The following is a 14,612-nucleotide window of genomic DNA, read 5'->3' as shown; positions in this document are numbered from 1 at the left end:
TGATGTTTTGAGATGGATGAGGTAAATTACAGAAGCAGTAATTCCTGTAAGATCAAGGAAATCTAATTGATGAGAACCCTTTCCCCTTTTTTTCCAACCAGGGAGTTGAAAGGAACTTCCAAAGCCTGCATTAGAGGGAGAAGCAGGCCGGTGTCAGGCACAGTTCTGACACAGAACTTGGTATGTTCAGAGCCCAGGGCACACACTGTTCAAACTACAGTGAAATATTTACACTACTCTCCACAGTTCAGGGCTGGAAATGGAGCATAGAAGCTCAGGGAAAGTGATGAGCTACTGAATACAGATGAGACAAAAACATGCAGGTCACATGGGAAGCAACCAAAGCTGAACCATGAAGAAGGACACTAAAAGATCCCTAAGATTTCCCCCGCCTTCCTTCAACTAGTCCAATCCTTTCTGATCCTCACAGGTGTCTGAAGACCTGCTAGGTCACAGCAATAAGCTGTTTGCAGCATGATCCGTTAAGAGTAAGGTTACAAGGTGAAGAAAAATGACCTTTCCTTTTACCCTTCCACGCCACCAACTGGGAGCATTTTAGAGCCCAAGCTCTCTGATATTACCAAGTCAAAATGCTCATACAAGAAAACCACCTCCAGTAGATAACCCTCATCCTCTTCTTGAGTCTCTGTCAGAAGCAAGGCAGAGAGAGCCATCGGCTTGCTTATGGCGTTCTTCCTCTCGTCACTGTCAAGGAGAAGGGCCTTCTAAAAGCTCCATCTCTGCTACCTCTTAAGTCAACAGACTCAGATAATGGGGAAAAAAATATCACTGAAAGGCAGTTGGAGAGGGCAGGAATAGAAATAATGGTTTTAAATGATACAGGAACAAAATGTCTTATTTTTTAAAGGCAAACAATGTTTCTGAAAGACAGAACTACCTGTTAATGTCTTACACAAAGAAAAGCAATAGGTGCAGAGTTAACTAAATGGAGGGGAGCTGCATTAGCCCACTTGGATTCCAGGTTCATGGGGAGCAGCATGCTGAGTCTGAACTGCTATGGAAAATGCATGACTCTTCAGGATTAAGGATCCATGCTGGAAAGTACCAAGATCACAAGTTTTGACTAAGTCAGGAACACATTACCCTACACGTACTGGATATTTTGTCAATTGTTGGCAAGACTTTGCCAAAATTAAATTGAGTAGATTGCAACTTAAAAGAATTTGGGAAAATATTTTTTAAACAATTTCTTCCAGCAGCCCAGTCTAAATTCTACAGGTCAGCAGAAATAATAGTACTAATTTAAACAACTGGAGAAATTTAACCCTTTTAAGCCACTAATTACCTCCAAATATATAAGTTTCTCATCATTTTAGCAACTGGAAGAGACCAGGTGCCACTTCCACTTCTTCCATTCCAAGTCAGCCACCAATAATGGATATGTATGTTTAGAATCAGTCAATTAATCAACTAGCAGTAGCATCAATATAGATTGCAGCTATCGATTTGAACACAACGAAAAGGTACTGGAATAGTCAACAGACCCTCCAAAGAGAAACATGCCCTGGCAACAGAGATGAACCCTTAGTTTCCCACTGACATTTACACGAGGAAAACAGCACACTATTCAGGAATATACAGTGCAAACAAAACCAAAAGTCATTACCCCAAATAGTTATTGATAAAGCAGATGTAAATCAGAGCAACTGATAGCCAAAGCAATGTGGAATGTTTACACTGCCTTCAAGAATTGATACAGCCCGTCAGAAAATAAGGTGTGGGAGTTTAAATGCAAACAGAATCAGATTTAATGAAGTATGGCCTCTATAACAAGGTTTCTTTATTCTCACTTGGTCTTTATAAAGCTGATCCGAAGTATGATCAGGTAGAGCCAGTAGCAGTGCAATGTCCTTTTCGTGATTGCCTGTAGATACCTAGCAGCAAATACTTTCATTCAAAGCTGAATCTTCAGAAGTAACTGGTACTGGGAAGCCACAACATCCCATCTGCTACAGAAAAAGTTTTATTTGCTGTCTAATTTTAATTACAGCAAAGGCAGCTGCAATCTAGTTAAATAGATATCTTCTTATACATGGTTTATGACTCCAGCACATATATTTCCTGTCCTCTCTGGGCCAATGTAAAGCTTATGCCTACTCTGCTTCAACTTCTAAAGGAGCCTCTTTTTAGTGCACGTCCCAGTACAGACAGGCTTCTGAAGGTAAGGAATAGGAGGGGAGGTACTTTGCATTATTCTTAAGTAGTTTGCCAAATAACTTGACGTCCTCCCTCCTGGAAAAGAAGTGATTATACAGACTTTGACAACAGATCTACACACTCCAATGAAGTGCCAAACTTTTTTTTTTTTAAGCATTGCAGGAATTGCACAGAATGTGGATTTACCAGCAGTACTGCAGGGCTAATCCAAGGCACTGCTTATTCAGCCCCTGTAAGTTTGGTACCTCCCTGAACTGCCCTCACAATGTACTTAACAGCAGCTTTAGTCTTCATTCAGAAACCGACTTATGCATAAGAGACATTCTAACTTTAATTGTTTGGAAGTACACAGTGTTTTCATTTAATAAAAATCTTCTTAATCATTACCTTACCTTTTCCCTTTGGAACCAGCTCTGCACTCAGCATAAAGCAGCAGGTAGCATTCTATTTGCCAGCAAATTGAGCAGGGTCTCAGTGAATTCAGCTTTGCAGTACTTACACTCTTCCTGTTCTGATTACTGCAGTTACATAAAATGTTAAAGCTGTTTCTTTAACAGCTCAAATCAAGAATAGCATTTTCCTAGTACTGACAAAGTACCATGAGTAGCAAATGTGTATGTCAATACAAGTTAACATCTGTAGTATCTAGGGCTGAGATAATCAAACACTCCAGGTACAACTGCAGTCCACACTGAGAGACACAAGTAGGGATGAGACAGCATGCTTAGCCTTTCTGAGTTGGGTACAATAGGATAGCTAGGGGATTCTTTAAATCACACATTACCAGATAGCCTGGTATAGTCAAAGCAGGTTACAAACACATCAACTGCAACTTGCAGACCATGCTTAGAACAGTCGTATCAGATCCAAGCCTTAAACAAACATTGCTTTGCAAACAAGTTAGTTGTTTAAAGCAGAGGTCAATCATCTCTTTTATTGCTGAATAAAGATGGCACATGGGCACATTCAAACAGGCAAATATAAGGTTGGTGAATAAGAGCTGGTGTGGCAGTTCCAGACTCAACCCTGAGGAGCTTCTGCTTTCCAGAGCAGCAGAAAGCTGGTTTCCCCTCTGTGAGAAGTTTCATGCTTCCCACTGAGATTTAAACCCTTTTCTGGGGGGTTGCTCTGCTCCTTGCATTCCTTCTGTTTCATGCTCTAAGCAGCATCCTACTTTCTCACATACCCCTTTTTCACCCAATACAGTTCCTCCTTCAGGTCCCTCCAACTCTTCATTTCTCTCTTCATAAATGAGGAAAAAGCCACTCCCATTGAACCACAGGGCTTAAACTGAAGATTTAGTTCTCCAGACAAATCACTAAACTTCTCTCCACCTCAGCCCCTGACCACTACTTTGAAATGGGGTAAGTTAGTGCAGAGCATTCCATCCTACAAGCAGGCAGCACTAGGTATTTAATCCCCCTGGACTTGCCTTTATCTTTCCTTACAAAATTACTTGTACCTCCTACTACAGCAAACTACTGGGCAGAGAGTAAGATGTATAACATGACACACAGCCAAGAGGTTTTAATAAGAGTCCGAGTGAGGAAAAATAGATTTACATTTTCAAAGAGAAACATGACTCTAGAAATAGCTGATACGTGATAGCAGAAAATATTTAGACAGGAAAATAAGCAGGAAAAGGGATATCACGATAAAATTGGTATGGATTAAAAAGTGATAAAAATTCTGGATAAAAGGAAGACACAGGAAGAGATGAGTTCTGCAGTTTGGTGGCAGTAATTTCAGGAACAGATAGCTGGTGACACTGATCCATTTCTAGGTGCTGTAAAGGTACACAAGCTGTGATAAGAAAACAGCCACAGGAAGATAAATCACAGAAGAAAAAAAAAAACAACGTATAAATGAAGCGTTGTTTGAAACAGGTTAAGCATGCTCTGCTACAGACTTATCAGCTAACTTTCCTCTACCTGTTCATATTAAAAATGATGAATTCACTGAACACCACAGCACAAAGACAGTACTGGAACTGGCCTGAGAAGGGCCTTTCTGACCCTGACACCTGCACGTGGAAAAGTACCGTGGAAAGCAGATTTTACAGTAGTTGTCCTATCCAAGAGATTTAGAAAGTAAAGTGTTACTGTTTTCTTTGCTCCCTGTACGATCTCTATTTTTAAGAATCAATTATTTTCAAAGGAGCAGGTGGCAATTCATTTTAGTGAGGATATATTATCACATCCAAGTAAGATAAAAGCAGCTGAGCTCAGTCTGCAAGCATCCAGCAGCGTGGGTCGGATATTTTGGATTACAACACTTGAGAGCACTTAGAAGCTTTTGTTAGAAATAATAACAACTTGATACTAATGCTAACTTGATCCCAATCTTATATATCTCAACTTTTTTGTCCATGTTACTTTTTAATGGGATAGAAGCAATTGAAACAGAAAGTTAAGTAATGCTCCCTGCCGGGGTTTGCCCGTATTCTAAAACGCTGACCAGCTGCCATAATACCAGAGCTGACATAGATGCAACATTATAAAACTCTATTGCAACCAAGAGTAGACTGCTTTTTGTTGTCTCCCTCTCACCTTGCTTCTTCCAGCATAAAGAAATGCATTGCAAACGTGTAGGTCTTCAACGGTGCTCACTATCACTATAAAAACCCTTAAAGATAACCAAAAATCCAATTTTGTTAATCTATAATCTACATTAGGTAGTAATAATTGCAAGTTGGCACTTAGTAATTTAACCATGTAACTTCATACTGAGTCTACTGCACACTCAGTGGGAACAAAAATACATGGAGTTCTAGTCACTTCAGGAAAAGCAGTGTTTTCTGTTCTCAAGTAATCATTCTATCTGTGGCAATGAAAAATATACTGGTTATTGCATATTGGGCCCACATCCAACAACTGTTAGCTTAGTAACATTCAATTGTCTAAATGCCTTAATTAAAGATTATGAACCAGTGAAACCCTGCCAAGCACTACAACAGTCTCAGCTGAAGGACAAGAGTAGCATATTGCAGCAATTCAGTTCTCCTAGTACAGTCAGAGCACTATCCATAGAGCTGCCAGTTGTTATCCACAGTGAAGTAAAACCCAGAAATTCAAGGTAGCTCTGGCTTTTACCAGTGTAAAGGTTCAGGTAGCTGAAGCTTCAAGCACCACAAGCCCTCTAAATATTAGGCCTAGACAGCATCACTAAGTTTGCACTGTACTTCAGAACAGGTACTACTACAAGGTATGTCACTAGGCATGATACTCACTGCCTTACCTGACCTCAGACATGGATAGATGACATTGTGTTCATTTCTCTATCACGTTTCCTAGGAGGACTAAAGCAGCTACTGTCGCAGCTCCACGTGTGTTGTTACATCACCAGTCAGAACACAGTGCCTGGGTTCACAGCACCAGAAGTTGCACAGCACTGTAAATTACTGTTTGAAAATAAGCTTTCTTCAGCAATGTTAGTACTGTAATCTTTCAGTTAGAATAGGCTAAAGCATTCACTCTCACATGAAACTGCAACAGACACCAGAACTTATATTATAGAAATAGGGATTAATCAGTTGCAAACAACAAAATTTGAGTTTGCCTAACTGAAAGCCTTCCTCTTATCACATAAAGATGCAAATCTGTCCACTACAGTGACAAACGTTAAGATAATCTGTTTAAACCAATATTTATCTGCTGATTTTCAGAGCAGTTGCTGGCTAGTGCTTGTAGGTTCTCCTTTTTCTAATCTAGCATAACCAGTTAGCACCAGCAATACCATGCCCTGACCTGTACGCTCACATCAAATTACTGCACTCAAAAGACAGCAATTGAGACCCTACCCTAATTTGCCTTGAAAATACACCTTACCTCTGATGTTAGTACTAGTCAGCCACAGCAACCTTCCTCCCTTCCAACTTCAAATAAGATAGCTTTCTATGAAAGCAAGTTTAGAAATCTCTTCTTCTTGCTCCACTGTCTGCTACTAAATGATTTAATCACTGTGACAGTATCCAGATACTTCAGGAGATTGAGAATCATCCTGCAGGAAATAATGCTAAACACCCCACCCCTCCAAATGGCATTTACATCTATAAATGCAGCTGGTTAATTAAAACTAGGTCCAGCACTATTTCTTTCAGTGACTCGCAAGTAGACATGAAAGTAAACATCATATGGACATAATGTTATCTCCATTGCTTTTGTTTCAAAGATTCACTCCTCAGCATCTGTAGGACAGGACTTAAAAACTATTTTTGAGTGGTTTGCATTATTCCTTTCACATGCTTGACTTAAAACTTACAGACCTTCATTCCTATTCCACACTTGGCTGCAAGTCAGCAAGTGTAAGAACTCCATGGTGCTGAGATCCAATAAAACTTGACAGATGTACAGTCTTACAACTAGAGATTACAGCAGCTATAACACTAGAAGGAGAACTGCAGTTAAGTTTATCAAACTATGTGATTTTAATGTATCCACAAGAGTCTTCCATTGCTTTTCTTCTCCTAATCTAGCATCGTATCCCATTTGATGTATAGGAAACCAAGAGCAAAGGTAGCAATAAGAAATCTAATGATGGACAATCATTTCTTACTACATAATTTGATGAATTTTGTCACGGTTTTATAATAGTCTCACCTTTAAAAGTTAAATGTTGTGGAGCTTTAGAAAGCTCATGCTTTAGTTGTGGATGTGTCTGTAGACATGCAGCATCTCATGCTATTACATTTCTGAGAGCAGTCTTATTAAATTAACATTTACTTGAATATTCCTATGTGAAAAGGTTAGCTTTCTCAGTGTAATCCAGGGGGCTCTGCCTTTAATGAGAATCAGATGAGAACTGCATTACTGCTAGCAGCTGAAAAGAGCCACGTCAGCCAACTGCACGTCAGTATGTAGACAGTCCTGTAGAACTTAACATCACACACCTCAGCTGTTCCAGGAGCTAGAATTATACTGACTCACAAGTTAGCACACCAATGCAAGATACATTCTTGTGCCTTCAAGATACCAGAAAAGCATAAAGACGTCCCAAATACCTTCAGGAAAAGAAACCCTAGAATGCATTTGGCCCCCTCCTGTGTTTTGAATTGCACAGAACTGAAGCATCTCATTTTAGACGTCATTTGGCACATTCAGTACAATGTAAGTCTTACATTTCACCTGTGCATAGCAATGAAACAGTTGAACTTCAGAAAAGTTGTATCAAAACCAATTTTAGTAGTTTTAGTTACCTGCTTTGGCAGACGAGCAGTAACTTACCAGCCCATTCTAAAAGGCTGTCCTTTTGTAGGAGTGTGGAAAGGAGTTCAGTCCTCTGCTAGGTTTCAGGTTTTATTTATAGAAAATTCACCGCATTAGTCGATTAATATTTACATTTAAGTAAAACAAACCAAAACAAACTAAAAAGCCACAATTTTAAAGTAGGCAGACAAAGTTACAGACAGACAATAATAAAAATAAGTGATTATTTCACTCCACTTTAGTCCGAAGTTTTAGAATTTCTTAATCAGATTAGCAGGAAGAATAGATTTGTCCAAATCATCGAAGTATGGGTGCTTCAAGGCCATTTTGCCAGAAATTCTTTTTGCAGGATCATAAATTAACATTTTCTGGAAGAAAAATGAAAGGAAACATTTACTCCCTCATGAAATGGGTAATCAAAGTTAAGTAGATTGATATTTAACCATAGTAATGATCAGATAACTAGAGTTAAGATTCCCTATGTTTGTATGAGATGATTCCATATCTCATAGAAGTCATTTCTACTTTCTCATACAAGTGAGAATGGAATTAATTTCTAACATCCCAAAGTGAAAAACCATTTATCCACAGCCCACACCTGTATCAGGGTACCGTGTGCAATCAACTGAATCCAGAAGCAATTACCAAATGGGAATAATTATTAGCCTCAACTTCTCAGTTAAGGGAAGCTGGTAAAATTTAGTCTGCTAAAACCTATAATACATGAACAAGTGTTCATGCACTTGTTTTATTACACTGATAGTGAAAAAACTGTTGTGAAGCTGCTTATTTTCAGTTTGGTACAGCTGTTCACAGTTGAAATATAGCAACCGTTCAGCTATAGGACCCTGGTTAGGAAAGAAGTATACTGCATGTCTAAAGCAGATGGATCTGGAAAAAATAGTTCTAAATTGTGGATTTCTTTTCAAGAAGTAATTTTATTTAGATGAAGAACTCAATAATGAAGTCGATGAGAGAAAATACAATGGATGCCATCCCCTCAAAACTTTCTAGAAGAGGAGGAGACTAGCTTTGCTATCCATTTAAAAAAAAAAAAAGCCCACAGTTTATATTGTGCAATCTGGCCAAAAAGAAGTATGAAGCCACCCCATGCAATTGTATGCTCGCATGTAGACAATTAATTCAGGTGGAACTCCTGCAGTCCTCCTTCCAAGCCTTACAAGGTTACACAGCTTTGAGACAATTCTAAGTTTTCATATCTAGCACAATCCTAAAATATCTTAAATGCTAAAAGCTAGCAAGATTCCCGTCAACAGGATCTTCCATTTTACTCATCCTTACTAGAGGAAAATACATCTCAAATTCAAAAAAAAAATCAATAAGTATACTACCCCTTTTTAAAACTAGCTGTTTTACATATTGCTTCCATCTTCAACAGTCTACAGAAGTAGAAACAAACACTTTGATTGCCACATCTATACTATTGCTCTAGGAACAAGCTATTCATTTCTGTTGCCTTTAAAATTGTATCATTCAGCCCAAAGCAGGACTATAGGAAACTTAAATGGATTCCAGATGCCTCAAAATGCAACCATGCCACTGTTAGTAGGCAGCTATAGATAGCTAAAATTTTAGTCTTAATTCAAGGCAAAACTTTATGTAAATCAATATGCTGTAAGATTAGTATACTGTTAAGGTCACTTGATTAATGATTTTTTTGTCTGCATTAGTAGCAGCCAAAAACATGTTTTTTTCCCCATGATGAAGCCACCACTAAGCTCAGTCCAGTACTTGCAGGCCAGTTAAATGACTGTATCCAAAACACTCACTTGCCTGTTCAACTGCTTTCAGCTTTTAATCAGTAGCAATTCCATTTCAAACTGATTTAATAGTGATGCTATCAGTGCACAAGTTGAGGATAATTACTCCGCAAGTCAGTTATTTCTGTAAAATACTGCTATGAGCTACAGAGAGCTATCCAAAAAAACTTTAACAAACATTGTTCAGTTTGCCAGCCTGAACTGTGGCTCTGTTCTCAGGAGGAACAAGTGAGACATTGTAGTTATTTAAGCTCCTTGAGTAATACCACTCTATTATGCACAATAAACAACTTCTCTTGTCTATGTCCACTTAAAGCAGGAGCCAGCTACAATGGTAATTGCTGTACAGGGTTCTCCTTGTAACAAGGTGGTTCTGAAGTTCCAGCTTATCTCATGATGCATAGAACATCCCCTGCTATATGCAAATCTGTACTGTGTAAATGGAGCTTTAGCAAAGCCAAGTGATAAGAATGTACCTTGGTGACTTTAAAGTACACATAAGCACATCTAAGAATTAATGCAGATTCATCTGCAGTGGCTGCATGTGAACTAAATGAAGTCTGGTGAGGATCTTGTCTAATAGACTTGGCCATAGCACTGAAGTAAATTCACCCTAGCCACAAAATACAGAAGTTAAAGTCATTTAACCACAGCCTAAATTGACAGAGACCTTACATGCTGACCTAAGCAGCCTCCAGTTTCACAGCTAATCAATAAATCCAGCTGTTTCCATCACTGTATTCATTTAAGACCCCACAAAAGCTTAACCAAAATGAGTCGGTCACTATTAGTCCACGTGCCATCACATAAATTATTTCCAACTACACGAATAGTCATACAGACACATCACAATTAATGCCAGTGCCAAGAAGGTATCAGCTATAGGCTTGTAGAAATTAGAGAATACTTGAAACTACCTGCTCATTTCTTAACACGCAGTTTAGGAGAGAATACTTACAGACAACAGATCGAGTCCATCCTCATCTAAGTTTTGGACATGTGTTCCCAAGCTGCCAGGTTTCCATTTTGGGAAAGTGTTTTTATAGTCTTGCAAGGATTCCACGTCAGGCCACACATCATTGTTGGGTGTCCCTAATGCTCTGTGCAAGCATAAGCAAAACATTTGATTAGTTCAGTATGAAAACTGCATGTGCTGTTATGATTTCATTCAGTTCACAGCAAGGGAAATTTCAGCATGACGTACCTGAAGATTCTGAAGAGCTGGTCAATCTCTGAGTCCCCATGGAAAAGTGGCTTTTTAGTTGCTAACTCTGCAAATATGGTACCTATGCTCCATATATCTACAGGAGTGGAATAACGAGCAGATCCTAGCAGAACCTCTGGAGACCTGTACCACAGTGTCACTACCTATTGAACAAAGAATTTATTTTTTTTTTTTTTAAGACAAGTTTATAGAATTAGGTCCTCTAATTGATTACAACCACAATGGCTCATTCATTACTAAGGAGCATTCAGCTTTTTTGATAAGAATAATATCCTGTTTAGATTAGGAGCTACAAGATCCAGTGAAGATACTTGCATCAAACTTCACTTAAAAATAAGTTCACTTAAAAATAATCCTATTGCAGTAGTCTCTACTGCAAGCAAAGTAGTTGCCTGCATTCCTTCACAAAGAGCAGGAAGCACATCTTTAGCACCTAACTAGTCTGGCCTACCTAACTCACTGTCAAGGTAACAGTGGCATTTCATAAGATGCATTAGCATTTCAGAGTAAAATAGGGTCTGGGGGTTGGAAAGCCATGAAGTAAAACTAAGCTGAAATACAACCTTAATGCTGTCAGCTTCAAAAGCTCGGTGATTTTATTTTCAGCTTTTTCATAAACAGTTAGTACAAGGAAGCTAATAAGCCGCGTCCAAATTACCAAAAGTATGTTCAACTCACTTCATGAGTGTATACTCGCACTGGAATTCCAAAGGCTCGAGCCAATCCAAAATCTGCCAGTTTAATCACCCCTTTGTCATCTATTAGAAGATTCTGAGGTTTTAAATCTCTGTGCAGAACTCGTCTTGAATGGCAGAAGACGATACCTTGCAGGATCTGATACAGGTAAGTCTGCAGATAGGATGAGGTGAGGGGGGGGAAAAAAAAAACATGACCTTCACTGAAGTCAGTGGTTCTACAATGTAAAGCTATTTCCTTACATTAACTCTGTAAATAGAATTAGATTCTAAGTGTTGCAAATATTGAGTTCAACCAGAAATCCATACAAAATTGGGTGTTTTGAGTTTAGTTCAAGGCAGTTAATTTCATAGTTGCATTTGAGAGCAGAACTTTCTTTTAAAGAAAATTTCATCTTATTATTCACAGGTGCCTCTTCAATCCTTCCTTTTTCCCCCTCAAGGAAATACAAAGAGTTAAGATAAAAGCAAGAGTTAAGACTTGCTTATAGCTTTGTAGAATCCCTTTGATTAAGTTATATTAAGAAATTACCCTTATTACCTTAACACGTGAACGATCCAAATATTGGCCAGATGGAATAGCATCCAAGTATTTCTTGAGGTCCATGGAAAGGAATTCAAAAATGAGGTATAGCCTTGCATCCTGCATAAGAACATCCTGAAGACTAAAAATTGAGGATACAGTCAACTCCACTGCAAAGTGCACAGACCTACTGTTTTGCTTCCCCTCTGAACAGGGACACAAGCTGATGTTTCTAGGTACCCTAATGAGAAAGGTTTACAAAGCTTTCTCTCAGTCTTCAAAGATTAACAGCCTTAGCAAGTTGCACTGTTGTTTAGAAAACTGAGCATATATGAAACAGTGCCAAACACCCTGTATGCTTTCTCTGAATCTTGTATTTCCTCATGCCTAGCATGAGACAGGGGAAGTTTGAGCAAAAAAAAAAAGTTCTGCAGGTATTAGTGCCTAGCTTCCAGCTGAATCTGGCTTACTATAGCAGAATTATGGGAAGAGTTTAAGGGTTCTGCATTAGAAGAAAAGGAACCTACTAGATGCAACAGGAGTTGTACAGGTTCTTAAGTATCTCCTCCATCTTTAGTAGATTATAAAGGTTCCTAAATACATGCATTCATTCACTGGGATACCACCTGGCTGAAGCTCGGCCAGTTTCAGGCTGCATTAAACCCAAGGTATTTTGCTACATTAAAGCATGCGTATTTTGTGGGGAAGACAACAGCTACAACCAATTGTTCACATCAGGCAGCCACTGATGGAAGTTTCAGGCACGGATCAGAAATGCGAGCTTTTAGCATTATAGTGCAGCACCTACAGCTCTGCTATGGGACAGTAAGGAAGTGCCTGGTGACAGAACCCCACACCAAGAACACCAAAGTCAGATGAATAAGTCCACGATAACAAAAAGTTCTGAGATTGATTTAAATAGTTTTCAAGAAGCACACTGTCACCATTTCTTCAATAACCGTTCTGAAGATAATTAACAGCAATACTTTTGGTTCAATCCTTAGAATAGGTGCAGCAGAAGACAGTCTTAATTAAAAAGCAGGATTTGGGACTAAAATTTAATGCCTGCTTTGCAGCAACTACATAGAATAACTGCCTCCTTGCTAGAACAGTGGGAAAACAATTTATCTGAAGACACCTAGTGCCCTTCAGAGAGTGTGGCTAAATACCAGCAAATGCATACCAGACTATATTGGGATGACGCAGTTCTTTTAATAAAGAAATTTCTCGGATAGCAGTACTTGGAACACCTTCCTCCTCACTTTCTAGACGTATTTTCTTCATTGCAACCACTTGGCCTGTAGTTTTGTGGCGCCCTTTATACACAACACCATAGGTACCTGAACAAACAAACAGGGAAACGCATATAGGAAATACCGGTTTCAGGTGCAGATAAATCATTGCAAATAAGAACTGCTGTATAAGCAAGAATCCTTGCAACACAGTATTCTTAATAGTGCTATGGGTCTCAGCAGAAAATAAAACTGAAACCAGTGGTAAATCTCTAATTAAAGAAAAAAAATAACTATTTAGACTATCATCATTGACAGAAATAGAACCCTCAAAGCAACCAAGCAGCTTAAGTATTCCTTCTCACTTCCTGAAGAATGAATTCCTCACATGAAGCTGTGACTGGTTTCTTTCAAAAAGAAAGATGCAGGCATGAGGCTTCAGTTACAAAGCACTACTGTAAGCACCAAGCAATGCACTGCAGTTCATCTGGAGGCTTCTAAGAGTAATGCACTGCAAATCTTCAAGCATACGTAGGGCTAAAGCATTATGAAAGACACCAACTTCTACATTTGATACAGGAAGGGCTCCCAGTGAAAGGGTGGTGGTGACAAACATCTGCACTAGTCTTCTACAGTACAGTACCTTATAGTAAGCCAACATAGGCTCCCCAGAGAGATGATTGAGTCACCATTCCTGAATGTGTCTAAAAACTGTTTGGATGTGGTGCTCAGGGACACGATTTTGCGGAGGGTTGTTAAAGTTAGGGTAGTATGGTTGAGTTGTGGTTGGACTCAATCTTTAAGGTCTTTTCCAACCTGAGCAGTTCGATGATTCTATGAAAATGTACTTCTGCACACAGGTTCACAGTGCTGCCCTTCCTGTGACAAGTGCAGCAACAGGACTCAACCCCAGTAAAACACCTGCACACCATTTTTCCCTGCCGGGGTTCCAAAAAAAAAAAAGACACACGCAAAGTGCAATTTCAGGAGCAACAGGTGTGTAAACAGGTGCAGTTGCAAAGGAATAGATAACATTCTAGCAAACAGGAAAGCTGATTTCTTGATTCAGAATGCTTTTACCCTTGCAGAGACATGGTACACAGTTGGCCATCAGTATGAAGGGAGACGCCTCCCAGCACTGATCAGCTGCTTCAAACAGACTGTCACAGAATCACAGAATGGCCACAGTTGGAAGGGACCTCAAGGATCATGAATCCCTGACCCCCTGCCACATGCAGGGCCACCAACCTCCACATTTAACACTAGACCGAGCTGCCCAGGGCCACCTTCAGAAGAAAGCCTGAGTGCATTTACACAGAGAAGACTTCACAGAATGCCAGTACTTCTCTGGATAGCAGGGGGGCACAAAGCTTACAACAGCTGGTAGCCCAAGCCGCAGAACCTTGTAAGGCTCCCGGCAACCTTACTCACCTTCCCCAATCTTCTCTATCTTTGTGTAATCCTCCATGGCTGTGAGCACACCTGGAACAAAAAGCCACGAGGGTCAACAGGAGGTCCCTGAACGCAGACAAGTCCCAGAAGTTACACCAGGACCTTGGAAGCTTGCATTAAGATTCAGTGTGGAACATTTACCACTCCCCTCTATATAAGAGGGGAAAAAGCGTTTATTCGAGAAAAAAACCGCCATCCCCAAGTACAAACGCGCACCGAGTTAGAAGGGAAAGCCGGCCTGTCGAGGAAAGCCACGGAGAACACCGCTCTCGAGAGCTTTCCTAGTTACGCGTTAGCAGCAACGCGCCTCGGCCCGCGAGAC

General features: G+C 39.7%; 2 protein-coding genes across 2 annotated transcripts in view; one reads left to right on the top strand and one right to left on the bottom strand.

The window, feature by feature from the left end:
* Window positions 1-7,541: 7,541 nt before the first annotated feature.
* CDK1 (cyclin dependent kinase 1) lies at window positions 7,542-14,320 on the bottom strand. Its single transcript, XM_003207855.4, has 7 exons — window positions 14,270-14,320; window positions 12,790-12,946; window positions 11,625-11,748; window positions 11,067-11,237; window positions 10,368-10,531; window positions 10,122-10,263; window positions 7,542-7,750 (listed from the first exon to the last, which is right to left on the bottom strand). The coding sequence occupies exons 1-7, from the start codon at window positions 14,304-14,306 to the stop codon at window positions 7,634-7,636; spliced, it is 912 nt and encodes a 303-aa protein (XP_003207903.1). The 5' UTR covers window positions 14,307-14,320; the 3' UTR covers window positions 7,542-7,633.
* RHOBTB1 (Rho related BTB domain containing 1) overlaps window positions 14,305-14,612 on the top strand; it is a 12,583-nt gene continuing 12,275 nt past the window's right edge. Inside the window, exon 1 of the mRNA XM_019617934.1 lies at window positions 14,305-14,416. Within this exon, the coding sequence (XP_019473479.1) occupies window positions 14,305-14,416 (112 nt within the window). The remainder of the gene's footprint in view (window positions 14,417-14,612) is intronic.

The sequence above is a fragment of the Meleagris gallopavo genome, chromosome 8 (genome assembly GCF_000146605.3).
Source record: "Meleagris gallopavo isolate NT-WF06-2002-E0010 breed Aviagen turkey brand Nicholas breeding stock chromosome 8, Turkey_5.1, whole genome shotgun sequence".
Lineage (NCBI taxonomy): Eukaryota > Metazoa > Chordata > Aves > Galliformes > Phasianidae > Meleagris > Meleagris gallopavo.
Note: the sequence above shows the minus strand (reverse complement) of the source record. Positions and strands in the feature narration are given on the sequence as shown.

Excerpts from the sequence above, each read along its gene's own strand:
- CDK1 (XM_003207855.4), bottom strand. The coding sequence starts at position 14,306 with ATGGAGGATTACACAAAGATAGAGAAGATTGGGGAAG. Across the intron at positions 10,532-11,066 it reads TGCGAGTATACACTCATGAA|GTAGTGACACTGTGGTACAG; the intron begins GTGAGTTGAACA and ends TTTGTTCAATAG. Across the intron at positions 10,264-10,367 it reads CAGCTCTTCAGAATCTTCAG|AGCATTAGGGACACCCAACA; the intron begins GTACGTCATGCT and ends ATGCTTGCACAG.